Source organism: Uranotaenia lowii, chromosome 2 (genome assembly GCF_029784155.1).
Source record: "Uranotaenia lowii strain MFRU-FL chromosome 2, ASM2978415v1, whole genome shotgun sequence".
NCBI lineage: Eukaryota > Metazoa > Arthropoda > Insecta > Diptera > Culicidae > Uranotaenia > Uranotaenia lowii.
In genome coordinates, this window is record NC_073692.1 from 77,452,165 (window position 1) to 77,472,212 (window position 20,048).

At 33.3% G+C, this 20,048-nt stretch overlaps 1 protein-coding gene across 6 annotated transcripts in view; it reads right to left on the reverse strand.

Annotated features, from left to right (window-relative positions):
* The window catches only part of LOC129745207 (uncharacterized), a 65,649-nt gene that overhangs the window by 33,996 nt on the left and 11,605 nt on the right, over positions 1-20,048 (reverse strand). For 3 of the 6 annotated variants that reach the window (XM_055738140.1, XM_055738141.1, XM_055738142.1), the window contains exon 2: positions 5,440-5,684. In XM_055738140.1, coding sequence (XP_055594115.1) covers positions 5,440-5,532 — 93 coding nt within the window. In that variant the 5' untranslated portion in view covers positions 5,533-5,684. Of the gene's footprint in view, positions 1-5,439; positions 5,709-20,048 lie in introns of all 6 variants that reach the window. The other 3 variants (XM_055738137.1, XM_055738139.1, XM_055738138.1) reach the window with 2 other exon arrangements.

A 20,048-nucleotide genomic window follows, 5' to 3' on the forward strand; every position in this document is an offset into this window, starting at 1 on the left:
CTACTATACGAGCGACTTTATAATGCTGCTAAACCAATTTTATCAGAATATCAACACGGTTTTATGAAGAATAGATCTACGGTTTCAAATCTTATGAGCTATTCCGCTACACTATATACTGCTGTTGGCAAAAAACAACAAGTGGACGCCGTTTATATTGACTTCTCCAAAGCATTTGATAAGGTTCCTCATGAGATCGCAATCCGTAAAATTGTACGCTACGGCTTCCCATCGTGGTCTACAAAGTGGCTGCTCTCGTACCTGACAAACAGACGAGCATTTGTAAATTTACGGGGAATCCAGTCTCAGCCATTTGAAGTTCCCTCCGGCGTCCCTCAGGGAAGCCACTTAGGACCACTCATCTTCATTATTTTTGTGAACGATCTTGCCTGGATACTCAAATCCTCAAAACTAATGTACGCAGACGACCTTAAAATATTCAGAAATATCGAATCACTTATGGACTGTGCAGCACTTCAAGCAGACATCTCGACTCTTCTTAATTGGTGCAGGTGTCATGGAATGGTAGCTAATACTAGTAAATGCAGATGCATTACCTTCTGTAAAACGAGAGAACCGTTACGTTTTAACTATGCAATGGATACAGTGGAAATGGAACGAGTGGATTCGATCAAAGATCTTGGCGTTATATTCGATCGCAAACTAACCTTCTCGGAACACATAGCTGCTACTACTGCAAAAGGTTTTGCTATTTTGGGTTTCATCCGTAGGAACACTGCAGACTTTGAAGATATTTATTGTCTGAAAGCGATTTTCTGTGCTCTGGTGCGTAGCGTTTTAGAATATGCCGTGGCAGTTTGGACCCCTCATCAGGCAGTACAAATCGAACGACTGGAAAGGGTACAAAAGAGGTTCCTACGATTTGCACTCCGTCGATTGCCATGGAATGATGCCGTTCGACTGCCACCATATGCAGAAAGATGCAATCTGATATCTCTTGAAACCCTTCGCTGGAGGCGAACGTACATTCAAAGAATGTTCGTTTTTGACTTGTTAACGAATAATATAGACTGTCCCCAATTGCTGCAAAACATTAACATTCACGCGCCAGCTAGACGACTTCGTCAACAGAACTTTCTGTGGATACCATACAGCCGCACCGTCTTCGCACAAAATCATCCTCTGTATAACTGTTGTCGTGTTTTCAATGAAGTGTCAAACGTTTTTAACTTTAACATTTCCAAAGATATATTTAAGAATAGTATACGTAGTTCTAGAAATTAATACATGTTTAGTTTAAGATATGTTTGTGTGATTACTATCAAAGACATTAATAATAAATAAAGATTACGAAACCTGGGGTTAGTTTTCAGGTTACGGCATCAGTTCTGAGTCAAGATTATTACGTTCCTACGACCATGTCAAACACCGTTTTGTCTTCATTGTGTGTAAAACAAGTCTTGTGTAGAATTAGTATGGAAAGCTGTTTTTACAAAGCAGACTTTTATGGTAAAAATTGTACCTAATCTTGCTTTCATACCTTGAAAGTAAAATATGGTATGATTTTGTCCAAATAAATGTGGTACAATGCCAAAGTTTGGGTCTCACTTTCGATATACGGATGCCTCGATTTTCCCAAGTGTAGGTCTCACTAAAACCTTAACAGTTCGTTTCATAAAGTAACAAATTTGCAACAATTAATGTATGAAAAATCTGTACACATGTACACATAATTTCCAACTGTTTAAAATTATTTTTAAGGGAAAATAAAAAATCATGAAATGAAGGATTATTTATACCTTGTTCACCCAACGTTTCATAACTAGTTTTGAGAGCATAACTATGCCACTTTTAGGTATAGCATGCGGCCAAAATTTGGCATCGTTGTGCTTTCTAAATTCATTTTAAAAAAAGATGAAGTATTAAAAAGATTTTATTGAATGCAAATTTTGACATTACTGTGGTATTGCTAAAGGTAAACCAAATTGAAATAAAAAATAATTGAATTTTTCATAATAAAAAAAATTGTCAAGCCACGAATCTCATTTTGGGCTCAGTAGGCAATTGTATGAAAACTAGGTTTTTATTGTTCAGTGCAATCAAATTTTTATCTTTTGAAAAATATTTTTTTATCGGAACAATGGAAATCGAACAACAAATCAAGGTGTCATTTCATTCTCACTTTGCTACTTAAAGGTTACGATGGATATAATGAAACCATGGTGATACCTTGTTTTGTTAGCTTTGAAAAAGCAAAATCAAATAATGCTTTCATTTTGGTCTCTATGCGTTCCATAGGTATTGGTTTGGCATCATCTTTCTACTTATTGATGTTAAATGAAATTTTGACATCGGGAAAATGCGATACTGATAGGCTTACTTTTTGCTATCGATTCAGGTATCCAAGTCGGCTTGTGATTATTTTTCCGGAAGATCATTCGAAACAATGATTTCGGTCCCAATTTCGATAAATCATCCATACAATCTGCGAGCTGATTAACAATCCAAGAGATTGACCAATTAAAACTAAATTGAACCGAATTGCTATCAATCCAAAAATTTCCAACACCCTTCAGCAATTTTCAATTAGATTATCAGTTCTTCTAACATGTATTGTTTTTTTTTTATAAATGGTGCTTTTAAACTTTTACCTAATATATGGTGGAAAATACGTTTAACAAACTCCGAGAATCAAGTGTACCAATGTACCATTTGACCTATTTAGCTAGGTCTTTCGCGTCTCTGTGTTATTTATCACAATATACAAAAAAAATACATTTTTGAAATTCTTAATCTTTTCTCACATATTACAATTTTATCAGTTTAAATATATCAACATCCTGAAGTAATTTAATAATCTTGTCTTTTTGTTGTTTCTCATTTTTCAATATTAATTCATTAGAATTACCAAGTTTCAACAATAGCATTTTTGGAAGTAACATGGTGCACTCCAAGAAGATATGATCAACAGTAAGATTGATTGTACAATTAGAACAGATGGGAGGAGACGAATAAGATAGTCAGTACTTATCCTTGTCGAATCCCTTGAGTAGCAGACGAATAAGTTGATCCGATTCGTACTTTAAAAGTTCGGTTGACTGAAGGGTTCTTTAAAAAATTTAGTATTTTTCCAGAAAAATTCACTTTTATTAGCGCAGAGATAACTGCGTCTCTATTCAAAGTATCATATGCTTTAGAAATATCCATCCATCAATATGTTGATTATCTCTTAACGGGGGGTAGGGTCTAACGGGTATAAAATAACACCATATTTACGATTTTTTCTAGAGCTATCGTTTAAACAAATGTATTCAAATTTTTTGCATTATAAATAGCATTGTTAAAAGAACATTTAGTAATTTTTTCGTAAAAAAATATTGAAAAATAAGCCGGTGACGGAGCACTTTCGAGGATGCCTTTAAGAAAACAGGATTTGCGGTGAACACTGTATCTCAGCACAGAATCATCTGAAGTCAAAAAATCAGAGCGAAATTTTTTTAATAGATGTTTTTCTGGACCCCAACGTTTTTATTTAACTTAAAAAAATTTTTATGAAATTTTTGTGGCTGTTTGAAGTAAAACTACAATTTTTCACGAAAAAATCCGCTATATTTCACCTGAAAAATCTCCCCAAAGTAAAAAAAAACAAAAAAGAAAAACGTTGGGGTCTGGTATTTTATATGTAGAAAATATGTTCCAAATTTGAAAAGAATCGGATAAGTAGTTTTCAAATGACGATGTCCACGGACTTCAAAAATGTGCTTTCGAGAAAAACGCGTTTGAAGTTTCTGCTCTTGCTTTCTTGCAGTATTAGACAGGAGGAGATAAAGGCCTATAATTTCAACAGTTTTTCTTCAATTGACTTGAAAATTTGACATAACATTCTTGAAATGTTTTACAAATCGATTTTTTGAAAGTGTTAGACCAGTGGTTTTCAAAGTGGTCCCTACCGCCCCCTTGGGGGCGTTGAAAGCTTCTAAGGGGGCGGTGAGCTCAACTTAGAAATTTGGGGGGGCATTGGAAGGGCTCAAGGGGGCGGTGCGATCCTTTTCGAAATTAAAATTTCCACGAATTATGGAACAGCTTAGAATTGAAATGACAACGAGTACGTTCAATGCCCACCAATGAAACGACTTTGAATAACTTTGAAAACCAAATTATCTCTGTAAGTCACAATCTCAGGCAGATTATTTGTTAATTGTTAATTGTTAATTTGTTAATTGTGATAGATTTCGTATAAAAACGATCTGTTTATTGATCTGATCTTGTAAGTTTATTTTGAGTTGAACTAAGAAGCATAAATTTCGGATGGCAATGTGCTCTAGGTCATATGAATTTGATAAATTTTAAAGTTTATACAATACCTGAAAATTTTTAAAATGTATTTTCTTAAAAAAAATACAAAAAATCTTTCGAATAGAATCTGTGATAAAAGGCGTCACAGATATGGTCATAGATTTTTGAAATAAAAGAGGAGAATGCCTAAAACTCAAAGGATCGTTAATTTTTAATTCTGATTTGCTGATTGTTAATTCAATTGATTAAGAAAAGGAATACGGCAATTTTCATGATTAAACATAAACAGGTATACGATTCTCACTAAATTATCGGAATTAAGTTTTTGGAACCTATGTTAAATTTTTAGACCCATGAAAGAAATAGTATTCAAATTTAGTCTACAATTGCCATGAATATTAGTTGAAATTTATTTGATCAAGAAATGATACTATTTAAAATACTTTTTATGCGATTTCACCGAATTATCAGTTAATATTTAGTGAAAAATAAAAAGCAAATTTAATTAGTAAAGAATTCTGTTTACCAAAATTGGGATAGGCGATTTGATATTAGATTTTTTTGTTTCCAAGTTTAAGTATTTGTCCTGAAAAGAATTATATAATTTTTTTAATTTCAGTCTTGATGTTTGAAGCAATTTTGAATTTATTTTTTGTTTTGTATTGCTTCAATTGATTGTTATACGTTGGCTTTTCGGTATTCTCAAGTCATCTGTAACAGTTTTTAAATGAGCTACATTGAACGTTTTAAATTATACTACAATCAAATTCCAAAAGCTTATGGTTTTGCAACAATGCCATTTAACATTCTTTTTAAACATTTTTCAAAAATTTGCTCAGGGGGGCGTTGAGCTCAAGAATTAAGCGAAAGGGGGCGGTGAAGGAAAAAAGTTTGAAAACCACTGTGTTAGACCCTACTCCCCCCTTAATGGCTTATCGAAAAATTCTTCTATATCAGCGAAATAAACATCGGTGCCTAGTCCTACTCTAAATACATACTGCCGAGGATCTAGAAGTTTTTAGTCTTCTAATTCACAAATTAAACGTCGTTAACTATTCTTTCCAAACTTTCCCTATGCTTTCATTACTTCGTATGAAACATCTTAAGAATTCACAGAAAATGATAATCTCATGTTGATTGAAATTGAAGATAATACGGAATTCAAATATTCGATTCACTTACCGCAACAAACACGACTGCTATCACCCGGCAGCTGCCTCTTCGAGCTCGATCGATCCGGCTAAGCATTTTCTCCCTTTTGGGTTTCCGTATCATTGATCACAGGTCAAACAAACACTTCCGTTAGCAGAACACTACTCCCCGGGTAACGGCTGTGCTCAAACCGCCAAACAGTTAATTTTATTGTTGTTTGTTATTTTCTCCACCTTCAAAAATTGCTCAATGACGCAAACTTAACGATTTCACACCTAAGAAAATGATTTCTATTTTCACTGGGTAAGATAGAAATTGAGATTTTTTCTAAATTTTTCCGTTTCTTATAGCAATTATACTATGTTTTTTAGGTCACTTGCATTTTTTACAGGTCCAGTTTCTTCGATTTGAATTCTCAGGAGTCCGAGTAAGATCACATTAGCAAACTTAAAGTAGGGTTCTTTGAAAGCAATTCGTTTATATAACACTTTTCACTGTTTTGTCAAAATTATCCGTCGACCCAAGATCGCTGCCATGCGCTCGCTCTGGGGATCATTATCTAATAAATTAGAAAATATTTCCCAGAAAGCGAGAGAAATTTCGCCACCACGAGTAACGCGGGTTGCCTCGGGGTGATGAAGCCGAAGTTTATATTTCCATATTGACATCAGTAGTAGGATCTGTGAACGATTTCGACACGAAAACGACACCACCATGATGATCGTCCGGAGATCATCAAGCTGGCGTAGCATAAACAACCCGAAAGTATGAACCCCTATCGCGATTTAATTGTTGCAGTAATAATATAAACATCACCCGAGCCATGCCATGGCGAGAAAGTTTTTGCATGCTGTCAATGTTGATAAACGTACAGCTCGTGCATTCGAAGATTTCATGCGTGAAAAAACATCAAAATAAACAGTACCTACGTCTCAAGCTTCCCAATTAATATGACATTCGGGTTTGGTTTGTTTTACATGATAAAAATTTTGTTATGTTTCATATGCCTTTACAGACTCCAAAAAAGAGAATTCAGCATTTGAAAATTTGCAACATTATTGAGCGAACTCCATTAGGCAATATTTACAAAAAAAAATTATCAGGTCTTTCAATAATTTTCAGTCAAGTTAGGCGAACAAGTTTCCTGAAATAATAATTTTAATAACTTAGAGCTTGAAAATCATTTTTAAACATATTTATGACGAAGAAAACCATAAAAATTAACGAAAATTCACCATAAAAGTCTCACTCAAAATCACCAAAGGAAATCGTAAAAATCTCAATTTTAATTTGCAGAAATTTACGCCTTTAAGTATGCAATGACTAAAGGATAGCAAACAAACTTTAAGAAGTCTGGCTGTTTGACACTTATAAACTGTGAAATAAGAAATAAGAACTAATACAATACTCGCTCGTTACTATGAATTCCTTGACAAAAACATTATTTCGGTTAAAAGTATTGGCTCAAAACACTATTTTTCGTCTCAATCTTTAAAGTTAAGAAATAAATAGTGAAAAAACTGAATCGAATGAATTTAAAGAGCTACAGTTGTTGAAAAATATATGAAAACATCAATATTGTCTGCTAACATAGCGGATCACAAAAAAACATCGATGTTCATTAATCTATGGAAAGGATATAATTAGACAAATATAAAAACTTGAGTTTTTGGAATTACTTCAACAAAACATTCGATTATTTAGTAAAACTGTCTTTGTAATCAGATCGATCACACAAACGTCCAATTACCAAGTTAGTCCGATTCAAAACCGTCAGATTAAAGAGCGAGTTTTGTATGTTCAAAAAAAGTCAATGAACCTTTTATCTTTAGATTTTGCTTGATTTTTGCCCAGAGGTGGGCCCTCTGAATGATTGATCAAATCTCCTTTAACTTTATAAATATCACAATTTTTTTCATCTTCACGCAAATGCTTTTTACTCATCTTCGGGTTAATGTATCTTGTTTAATTTTTGTTACAAAGATATGATGAAAATAAGAGAATTGGATAAAGTATCCCCATGCTCCCCTACTCAGTAAATATCAGTGGAAGGAATTTTTCTTGAAAGGAATCTATTTTCGATTCAAAATTGAAAGAATTAAACAATAACTTAACTATAAGGACTCGGTTTACTGCTGAGGAACATAGTATACAAAACTAAAAAAAAATCTTCGATGAGTTATGAAATCATGGAGCAAGATTTTATTGAATGGTCTGTATAGCTATCTATCTCTCTATTATATAATTATTTGATGAAAGTAAGAGAAAAAGATTAAAAGTTTGTAATTGGAATTTTTTCCTAAGAAAGTTATTTATTCGAACGTAATAAAATTGCAGCAGAATGTTTTTAAAGTTCTGATTAAGATTCCTCAACATACGAACCCTTTTAATGAAAATCGTAGAAAAATGATTCATGACCAATTTGTTTTGAGTTTCAGAGATAACCGGATTTTTTTAATTGGAAAATTTTGATAAATTCCAGCGATTTAAGCAAGACATTGACCCACGAATAAGATTTGGTCTTAGGGATTTGAAATGGAACCCTCAATTACTGATACCTTCAGCTCCTATTTTCATTAGTAACATAAGAATTACACTGATTTTTAAGTTATTTTTCAAGGTATACCGAAACAATAACTTTTAAATTTTTCTTTCATCACCTGACAATTTGACAATTTTGTCAATTTTAACAATTTTGATAATTTTAACAATTTTGACAATTATGACAATTTTGACAATTTTTGACAATTTTGACAATTTTGACAATTTTTACAATTTTTACAATTTTTACAATTTTGACAATTTTGACAATTTTGACAATTTTGACAATTTTGACAATTTTGACAATTTTGAATATTTTGACAATTTTGACAATTTTGACAATTTTGACAATTTTGACAATTTTGACAATTTTGACAATTTTGACAATTTTGACAATTTTGACAATTTTGACAATTTTGACAATTTTGACAATTTTGACAATTTTGACAATTTTGACAATTTTGACAATTCTGACAATTTTGACAATTTTGACAATTTTGACAATTTTGACAATTTTGACAATTTTGACAATTTTGACAATTTTGACAATTTTGACAATTTTGACAATTTTGACAATTTTGACAATTTTGACAATTTTGACAATTTTGACAATTTTGACAATTTTGACAATTTTGACAATTTTGACAATTTTGACAATTTTGACAATTTTGACAATTTTGAATATTTTGACAATTTTGACAATTTTGACAATTTTGACAATTTTGACAATTTTGACAATTTTGACAATTTTGACAATTTTGACAATTTTGACAATTTTGACAATTTTGACAATTCTGACAATTTTGACAATTTTGACAATTTTGACAATTTTGACAATTTTGACAATTTTGACAATTTTGACAATTTTGACAATTTTGACAACTTTGACAATTTTGACAATTTTGACAATTTTGACAATTTTGACAATTTTGACAATTTTGACAATTTTGACAATTTTGACAATTTTGACAATTTTGACAATTTTGACAATTTTGACAATTTTGACAATTTTGACAATTTTGACAATTTTGACAATTTTGACAATTTTGACAATTTTGACAATTTTGACAATTTTGACAATTTTGACAATTTTGACAATTTTGACAATTTTGACAATTTTGACAATTTTGACAATTTTGACAATTTTGACAATTTTGACAATTTTGACAATTTTGACAATTTTGACAATTTTGACAATTTTGACAATTTTGACAATTTTGACCATTTTGTCACTTTTGACATTGGTTACATTAATTTAATTTTTGTTTCATATCGATAGTGTCAAAGCTATCCTATAAATTTCAATTAAAACTTTGAAATTCAGTTTAAATTTCAATTTGTAACAGATTTATTAATATTATTGAATTTTAGTTTGAATAATTTATTCTGCATCGGTATAATGAAACTACATTTATTTTGGTACCTGAACTTTGACGTAGATTCAAGGGTGCTTTTTGAATGTGAAACATGAAACAATCTTAACACTTATTTTCTTGAATTTTTTGTATGTTCTGTATCTTGTATCTACATATGTAGTTTGTATGTAGTATGTGTATTGTATTTTAAATCAAAGTTATTGGAATTTTAAAATAAATAAACATAATTGATTCATCTATCAATTCTAAATTTTAATTTCTAATCTTTATTTGTTTTATTTAATCAAGTTAAGCGCTAGTCTAAAGTTTAACCACAGAGAACAGACGTACAAGCTCGAACAAAAAATCGTCAAAAAAGTGTGTAAAATTTCAAATGCTATCAGCAAAAAAATACGTTAGAAATTGACTACAAACAGTGCCAACTATTGCGCCGTTTAAAGGATACAAATCAACTTTAAAGTGTTCAGTTTTCGAAAAGGCGTAATCGTATATGAACTCACAAAAAATCAATGCAATGTCTCAGTAAAATGGACCTACCTACCTACCTAAGGGTCCAGCGCCGATTGACCGGCGCATAGGGCTGAGATAAAAGATCTCCACTGCTGGCGATCCGGAGCCAGCGTCTTCACTTGCTGCCAGCCGAGGTTCTCGTCAACTGTGCGGATTTCAGCGGCTAAACTTCGCCGCCACGAGCTTTTGGGCCTGCCTCTTCTTCGATGCCCATCTGGATTCCAGTCAAGCGCCTCTCTGCAAATCTCGTTTTCATCTCTTCGCAGCGTGTGCCCAATCCATCTCCACTTACGTTCCCGAATCTCGATTTCTAGCGCCTTTTGATGACACCGGCGATGAAGTTCAACGTTTGAGATCCAGTTGCCAGGCCACCAAGCGCGGATGATGTTCCGCAGGCAGCGATTCACAAAAACTTGCAGTTTTCGCGTCGTCACCGCATATGTGCACCAAGTTTCACACCCGTACAGCAATACGGATTTGACGTTTGAGTTGAAGATTCGGATCTTAGTTCGTAGAGAGATCTGGCGTGACCGCCAGATGTTTCGGAGACTCGCAAACGCAAATCGGGCTTTTCTGATCCAGGTTTCGATGTCCTTCTTGGTACCACCATCAGGCGTAATCTGGCTACCAAGATACTGGAAGCACTCCACTGTCTCAACCTGTTGTCCAGCTACCACGAAATTGGAACGATTTTCTGTATTGATCTCCATCGACTTGGTCTTTCCGACATTGACTTTGAGACCTGCTGCCTTGGAGCTTTCGGTGAGGTCGTCGAGTTTGCTCTGCACGTCTTGTTGTGTTTGGGCGAGCAAAACAATATCGTCTGCCAGGTCAAGGTCGTTCAGTTGCTCCATGGTTGAAGGATTCCACGGCAATCCTCGGTTTGGTCTACAGTCAATCGATCCAGTCAAGATCTCATCCATTACGATGAGAAAAAGCAGCGGTGACAAAATACATCCTTGTCTCACTCCAGCAGTTACCGGGATTGGTTCGGACAAGACACCGTCGTGCAAGACCTTGCACGAAAATGCCTCGTACTGTGCTTCGATGAGATGGACTAGTTTCTCTGGGACCCCTCGTCGTCTAAGAGCAGCCCAGATGTTTTCGTGGTTCAGTCGGTCAAATGCTTTTTCGAAATCAACGAACACCAGCAGAAGTAAAATGGACGGCTTTAATTTATTGCTAAATAAATGAAATAAGAGTTACTTTTAACTGGGAGAAATTTCCCTTTCTTTATTTTTGCACTACTATGACAATTAAGATAACTAGCAGATTTGATATAAGTTTTCGCACTTCTTGAACAGTAATTTATGTTAGAAAATGCAACTCCTATGTCCGGTCAAATACAAAAACATTCTTGACGATCAGTCTCACCCAGCAGTACTGATTCTAGGCATCTCCAAGCGGGTTTCTTTCACATATCACTTTAGCATCCAGCTGTTAAACTTTGTATTTCTAACAAATTTGATGGAAACAGATAATAACTTTTATGATTATTTTTTACATGCAACATGATGAACGTATTACGAAACTTCAACAGCGATTTTCTTGAAACATGCTAGGCAGCTCATACGACCTATAGAAAACTGATTGAAACTTAGTCAGCTTTGTTTTGACAGTTCTCTTTGGTGTGTTTGGAGACATCTGGTGGCCCAGCCAAAATTAAAAAATGGTTCAAAAAGGGTGTTGGGATTTTTACACAAGTTTCGTGGGCTAGCTTGTACGTCTGTTCTCTGTGGTTTAACCTAAATGGAGGTAACGCAATCTAAACTAGATGCCGAATTCAGAGTTTAGAGACCACAATAAATCCTAGTTTACCAATGAAATTTGAAATCAGATGAAATTACTAAAATCAAATTACTAGATCTGATGTTTTCTTTTTTTTACAAATAAGAAAATTTTGAAAATTGTTGCCAAAAGCTCTAAACAGAGATTATTTTTTAAAGGTTTTGATCGAAGTTCTGAGTCAAGATTATGAATCTCGAATCAAAAACAACAAAATATAGGTGATGAGGCACTTTCAATTTTATGTATAGGATAGGATCGTTCAATCATGAATCAACCTTTGATCTTCTTGATTATTTGGAAATTGGTTTCGCGTTGAAATATTTTTTAAAACGGTGGTAGCAAAAACATCATACTAAAAATTCATTAAAGGCAGAATAAGTTTACATAAACATTCCTTGGAACTTTTTGTTGCTTGCGATACTTTTTCTCGCACTAATTTTATGCATTTCCAATTCGTCGCAACTCTTAAACGATAATTTAATTAGATTCTTACACTCGTCATGTCTCGTGACAATAAGGCCCAGGAGTTTTCCACCTTATTCGAATTCTTCAATCAAATGCAACACCAAGCAATGCAGTTTACTGCTCCGCATCCAATTAGATTCGATTTCAACTAACTAACCCACATCCGCAGAACCCGCTCGCCCAGTCAGTTCTCGATGAAAATCGAAAGTTTCACCTTGGAATTACCCGTCCCGTTCCATGGACGACGGCAATGACGACAACCGGCGGAACAAGTTTCCATCCGCGAGGGCTTGGCTAATGATTGAGGTTATGCCCGTAGCCGAACACCTTTCGCGGAACGACGTGCGGACATATGAAACCAGTTGATGGAAATTGCAAACCTGCAGCCAGCATCTCTCCGACTCAATGAAAACACCCTCGGAGGAAGCTTCCAGTACATATCGATGACACCCAGATGATATTGCTATCAACTGGTAAGTATAACCGACATTTGAATGCAACTTCGAACGTTTCCACACAAAACACTTTTGTCGTAGTTGGGAACCGGTTGTTCGGAAAATCTGTGGATCCACATTCAGGGAAAACTTTGTATATTTCCAATGAAAGTTACGATTTCACCGCCTCAGCGAATGATCATTCAAATTGCTGGCAGCCATTGCTTTGGAAATTGCCAATCAACCTGGCAATTAAAATCGATACAGATGGTATCCACCTTTTGAAACCATTCTGTTGAGAAAGACATAAACGGATTAGGGAATATAACCTTTTTTAAAAGAAACTTCAAGGAAACCAGGTTTGAAGGGAAACTTGCAAATTATACAATTTTGGAATATTAAACCGTGTACGAGAGTTGTGGGTTGATCAGCTTCCGCATAAAATAACAGGTTGGGTATCGAAAGTATTTTTAAGATTTTTTCCAATCCTGCTCCTAGAGCGTCAGTTCAAGAAAACACGAAATGTTTTATATGTTCCTGAATCCTCATCCGTACTAAAGATTTCACTACTTTCAACAACTCTAGAAGTGTCTATTTGACACTACAAACTGCAGTATCGCTGTTAAGTGTTAGTAGTAATCCTTAGAACTAAATATGTACGATCATAAGTCACTATTAGTGTTAATTATTTTTTCTATATTCAGTACAGTACCAATGAAAAGCATCAAGCTTCAGAGAAAAGCCGTAATACATCTTAGATGCAATAAAAAAGTGCATGTGTTGAAGCTAGGCATGAGATTGGTTAATGGTTTTTTAACTTATTACGAATGACCATTATGACAAAGCGCTGTGACCCCTTATTTTTCAATCAATCATACTTTTAAGTTGTTTTAATCGTTATTTAAAAATGCAATACCAAGTCGATATAATTTGGTAACATTATGTTTTTGATATACGAAACAAAGAATTTTACAAATCTTTTGGTGAGGGGATCGTGGTCTTATTTTTCAATTTTCTCCGTGATTTATAATATTCCAGAGCAAGATTTCCCCCATGGAACTTGATTGACTAGAGGGGAAATTTTATACGCCCACCGCAAATTGATCACCGCAATCACCGTATTTTAAGAAGTTAGTGAGTAGTTGAAACTAATTATTATCAAATGCATCGTAGCTGATTTCGTGATTCATATTTTATATAGAACTAAATTACGAAAAAAATGTTCATAGCAGAAAATTGTTTTTAAATCATACAGAGTTTAGATAAAATTAAGTTTTCATCCATGTCAGTGAAAAAAAAAGAAATTTTTCTCTATATTTTTTTGGACAAGTATTTGTCCAAAATAATTTTTTTAGGATTTCAAAATTCAGTAAATAGATAAATACTTCTTTCCTATTTGGATTGGAAATCAAAATATTCATTTAAGAAGAGATTCTAACGAAACTCGCTTCAAGTTTATATGTATGAAATTCGTATATCATTTTTTATGCAGGTCGTTTCTGGTACTCTATTCTTCTGGTTTTGAGCTCTTTTAAAAAATTTCTTTTTCCAAATAAATCATAAATGAAGTTTTATCAATAATCAACCTTTTTGGAGTATACTTCAGATTTTAAAAAGGAAAATCTCAAAAAACATTGACTACGATATTTTCCATACAAACATCCGTCCAAAAAAGAATGAAATCCTGTTGGGCGATAACGAACATCATTTTCAAACCGGTACCATTTTTGATCTTGTCTATGGATTTTGATGAAACATTTTTAATTTTTTTTGGTCGAATTTCAAGTATTTTAAGTGAAAATTGTCAAACAAAACAGCGAGTTTTGTGAGGCAATCTCGAGATCACGATATTAGAACCAGATTTTGTGAAAATTTCATGAAAAAATATCAACTCAGATAATAATGGCAGCCGGTCAAATTTGGAAGCGAATGCGCTGCTTTACGTTATTTCAATCTTTTTGAGCGTAGATATAGGGAAAAACTGCACTAGACGCACCAGCGGGGTAAGATGGCCCATGTCATTCTTTCTCAAAAATTCACTTATCATGGCTTCGAATTTCGTTTTTCTTCATTTCTATTGTAGCCAACAAGCTTTTCATCATTTATTAGATGAAAAGTTCTCAAAAACGACTTCAGTTGTTAGAAACAGAAGAATTAATGGAATCAGGGTGAAACCTGCTACTTTTCATGGTTAACATTTAAGGTTTTATGGTAAACTGACCTGGGCTGGAAGACTATAAATATTTTGTTGTATTTTTCTAACTTCATACAAATTTTAACTAAAATCAATCATATCAAAATTGGGGCAGAATGTCCCCAAGACCACGTGTTTTAGGCTCCAATTTTGAATGCTGTTAACTTTTGAGAAAACCCAAATATTAAAACAAGATGCCATGCTTTTTATTTGCTGACTCCCAAATTACGATATCAATGCATAATTATAACAAATTTCGTCCTTGTTCGAGTTAAAAAGGTGCTTCAATATTCAACTCGAAAAAATTATCTGAAGCCCTGTTTAGCGCGATATCAGTCAAGGAATTGAATTTCGTAGCCTACCTGAAGGCGTTTTACCTATAACGCTATTAAAAAGTATATTTTGAAAAGCGAAATTTTCGATAACTTTAGCATTAGTAAATGATTTTTTGCCAAGGTATGGTTAGTTTACAAAAATACGATGAACATGTCATCAAAAATTTTATGTTTCAAACATTACATTCCTTATAATCATTGTTTCATTTCTTACCACCACTTTCGGTATGGTGCGTTCTGTCAACTAGTTTTGGCGTTCTACCCCGCGGTTTGTTTTTTGGCTGTATAAGTTTTTTTTTCCAAAAATATCATTAAAATCGGGTTTTTATCATAATACGTAAATCTGATCCCTGTTTCGCCGTAAACTTTCAATTTGGTTCTTAGATGATTCGTATCGCTGTAAATAGTGATTATGCTTAACTGGTGCTTCTTGTACAGTTTTCCCCTAACTTGTTTTCGAAAATTAAATTTTTCAATTCGAAAATATTTTTTTTAGAAACGCGAGTAATTTTTAATATTGCGACATAACTCTTATACTAAATAGTCTATGACAACTAATTTTTTTTTGTCAAGGGTAACTCTAATATTATGTTTTTAAATCAGTTAGCTTTTTTTTAAATTATCTTTTTTCTATTCATCAATTCAATCAATTATGACTTATTATACATAAAAACAGTAAATTTTTCTATCTTAAGACCGCTGAAGTTATCACCAAAACTTGAAGTCTAAGGCACGATCTGCAGACAAATTTGAATTAAATATTTTTAATCCAACGAAAAATCGTTTATGTCATTACAAATGTTATGCTGATTGGAAATATTGTTACAGAAATCAATTTCACCTCAATAAACATTTTTCCTTGTTCTTCCAATGCTCAACAAGGCATTTAAAAAAAGTTTTGATAAATTATCCAAGGCCACAAATTTAACATTTTTCCGAAGAGCGATAAATTTTAAACATAAATTTTACTAATTTGGACGCCCTGAATCTAAATATATTTTTATTTTATTAGGTTTTTTTATTGATATAAATTTTGAAAATAGGTTTTAGATTGTTTTAAAGAAAGTTCCGCACTTTTAAAAGAAAAACTTTAAAACAAACATTACATTTAAAATAAAAGTTTCAAATCAATTATCAATTTGCTTCATGGCTTCAAGTTTTTTTTTAGTTCTGCGAAAAAGTTATAGAAGTAATCTATTTGTTTCCTTTTCCTGATTTAACGAAGTTTTAAAGATGTTTTAAACCAAATTAAATTTTATATGTTTTCAAGCATATATCTAATCGTTGTTTTTTTTTAACAAATAATGTCCAAATACTTGTATGTACCTAATCATTTTTTCAAAAAAAAAACTGTTGAATTTTACTTTCTTAGATCATGCAATTATGGTGACTATTACAATATTACTCCTTAATTGAATGAAGTAAAATTAATAAAATCAGTATCAGATTTTTCTTAAAAGGAGGTTTGATATTTAATCAGTTATCAATGACATATTTTTAAACTCCATATCACCAAAATTAAATGTGATAGTCCAAATTTGACAAAAAATTTGAGTTCAGGACGATAAAATTTACCAAATCAATCGTTAAAACCTAAGCATCAAAATGCTTCTGTCTTTAGTTTTTTTCCTAATGAAAAAAACACATTTCAAATCGCGATTAATTAAAAAAAACTCAAAACACTACAATGGAATTTTTTAATCAACCCGTCAGTTGGAAATGACGAAAATGCAAGTGAATTAAGATAAATAATAAATAACAATCATTATTATTTACCAAACAGTTCATTATGATAGTTTTTTTTACCTGATCTGATATTTAGTTTAGAATTCTTTTTTTTATTCTAAACCTTTTTTTTTAATCTTTTACTCAAATTTTAAAACTGGACTGCTTAGAAGTTATTTTGAAGCAAATTTCTAGTTTTGAATAAGAAACATCATATGGAAAAAATTGTTAGTAACTTAAAGAAAATACTATTGATTTGAATTTTGAATGTGATTTGTTTTGGAAGATTTGATTCATTTCATCAGTAAAATTTATTATTTTTTCAGTTTATTTGATAATTATTTGTAAGAAAATCCTCCATTTCCTTATTTATTGCTTATTTTTGGTATTGTTACTATTTTTAGCTAAATTTTAATTTCGAAAACCCCTCCATGGATGGACAGGTCCTTCGAATGAGCCTGTTGACATTCCACTAGAAATTTTTCTCAAAGCATTCATATCTTGATGAGTAATTTTTGTAACGTGTTGTTCGGCACTATATCAAATTCATGAATGAGATACGTTGTTATACGATATACGGATTTTTGAATATTATTTGAGATATTGCAACATCCTACGAGTACTGAATTATAACGCATTTTGATAGAAAAATATTGAATATCAAAATATCTCATCTTGATATAACTTCGATGTCCGTGTTTCATAAAAAATCACGCATATATACGCATAATTCGATATAATTTCAATATTTCATGATAATCTGAAACCAAATTTTTGGTCGTTGAAAATTAAATCATTTCCATTCAATCGTATCAATAAGATATAATCCAGATTTAAGAAATTTTGATTTTCAAACTTTGAATACAAACCTATAACTGGATTAGACATAAATACCTCGTTGAGGTATGTTTGAGTAATTATTCTGATATAATCTTCTGATCGGGAGCACAACAATTTTAAAAAAATATATTGAAATCCACACTTCGTGCCTACTTTCAAAGCTATTTTCCAATACCAAACTTTTACACATTTATACTAAGTTTTCCAGAATTATTCGCGCAAGTAAATTAGAAAAAATACACACTTGAAACACACTTTTGAAACAATTTTTTTCATCAAAACCATCCGATTTCAAATCGTTTCTCAGGTTTCAAAAAAGCTGGACATGCTTATATTGATAAAACTCGCTTCAAAAATTTTGTTTTTGGACGCAATCATTCAAAATAAGGATAACTTGATTTGAGTTTTTCGTTTGATTTAACGAAAAAAGTCAATTGATCCGGTTTTTTTCCGGGAATTTAACAACAAGGCTCATTCTTCCCGACGAATTGATCTGGTCAAAACCCAGGCATTTTTCAACAAAATCTGGGCAACTGGCCCAGCTTTTCAAAAATTTTGTGTCAAATATCCGGGCAAGTCCGGGTAAAACCGGGCAATCTGGCAAGCTAAATTTATACGTTTTTTTGCTTAGAAAGCCTTCTTTGTAAAATACGAACAATAATAGCCTGCAGAAATAGTGAAAGGTGTAAATTTTCGTCGGAATTCAATCTCAAGTAAATGACTTGAACTCTAACCACTACGCCAACTCCACTGGCCTAAAAAGTATTATATGGAAAGTGTTTGAAAATTTTCTTGAGGAATTCAACAAACTTTTGAGATAAATCAATATAAGACCAAATGAAAGTACGTATCAATTTGTTTAACATATGTAACTTCAACTAAGAAAAGCCTCAAGTCTTAGAAAACAAAGGTTGACAGATACACTTTTTTTTTCCAAAGATGTACTGCCAAACAAGCATCTTCCAATAAATGTAAGCACCCGCCGTTATCAAAACACAATCGAACATGATTATTTCCCATTTACCCATTAGCGTTTATTAATTGTTGGAAAATGCTTTTTCCTTAATCAGAGCAAAATTGAATCCGACAGCGGGTGATTTGAATTGAAATGAACATTCCTATTAATCAGTCCATTAACCTTACAAATATTTGCATATCACGTCTTTAAATGTCTGCTTTTCCTATTGGATCGCTCAATCATTCGCCCAAACGTAGCCGACGATTTGCATTTTGATGTTTGCACTCTTGTGTTCAAATTGTGAGAACTCCAGAGCATAAAAGCGAATCTGTTTACTATCAAATTTCCCAAGGTTCTTCGTTTTGGATTTTAATTAATTTCGCTCCGGGGTCGGTTTTATTTCCAACCCCGAAAGTCTTTGATTGCCTTCTACCACAGCAACTTCTCCGCCCCCGGTCTCGGTGGCCGGTGGAATAACAAGCTGAAGAAATCAACAACCTTCTGCTGATTATCGCGGGAGAGAGTGCTCTCACTTTCAACGAGACGCCAACCCATCTGCTTTGAATGGGCATGATCACACAGCAGCAGCAGGAGTTGAAAGAAAAGTCTTCATCGCGACGACAACGCTCCGAAATTCCCTCATGTCAGAAACAAACAATCTTTATTGCCCGATTTTGGCAGCCGAGCGACAATCAGCATATCGCCGAAAGTGCAAGTGTAGCATTGTAGATGAAGACTTTCCCCCCGCTAAGTGCTCGGAACTGATTTCACTATAAATGAGCCCCCGACCTTGATCTGGAAACAGATCGTAATCAAGCGTACTGAAAATCGGAAAAAAATCAGGCGATGATTGAGACAAAATGCCTTGCAAGCGTCAGGGAAAAAAAATTTAATTTGATCGTGTACTTTCTACGCACGGCAATGATATACACCTGGGAGAGCTCTCGTTGTTGGTGATCTACTAATGCCGGTATTGAAGTTTTCTGGTAGATCGGTAAGTCACTTATGTCTGGAACTGCTGTCATTCCCCCCTATAGGTCTAATGTGTGAAAATATTTGACGCATTAGCGCCACATGATAGGCAGCGGAAACGATTTAGCAGAAATTTGGACAACGACTGACGACGGACAGCTACACTCTCGGCCAAAAGTTTGGGATAACTCTTTCAAATACATGGAAATTTTGTTCGGTTGTTTGGTTAATTCTAAAAGGTCGTTCAAATTTGTACAGAAATTTAACTTCACTCGATCAATTAAACTGCCAAAATTACAGCATGATAGTTGAAAATTGTTTGCTAAAGTGACTTAGCATGTTCGAAATCCTTTGTTAATTTACTGCAAACAAGGTCCGATAATCCGATCCGATAATTTGAGAACACGCCATTTGGGGCTGTCGTTTAGGCTAATGGTTAGCGTGTCTGGTTTGTAATCACACGATCGAGGAACTAATCCCACCGCCCCCAACAGGCACAAT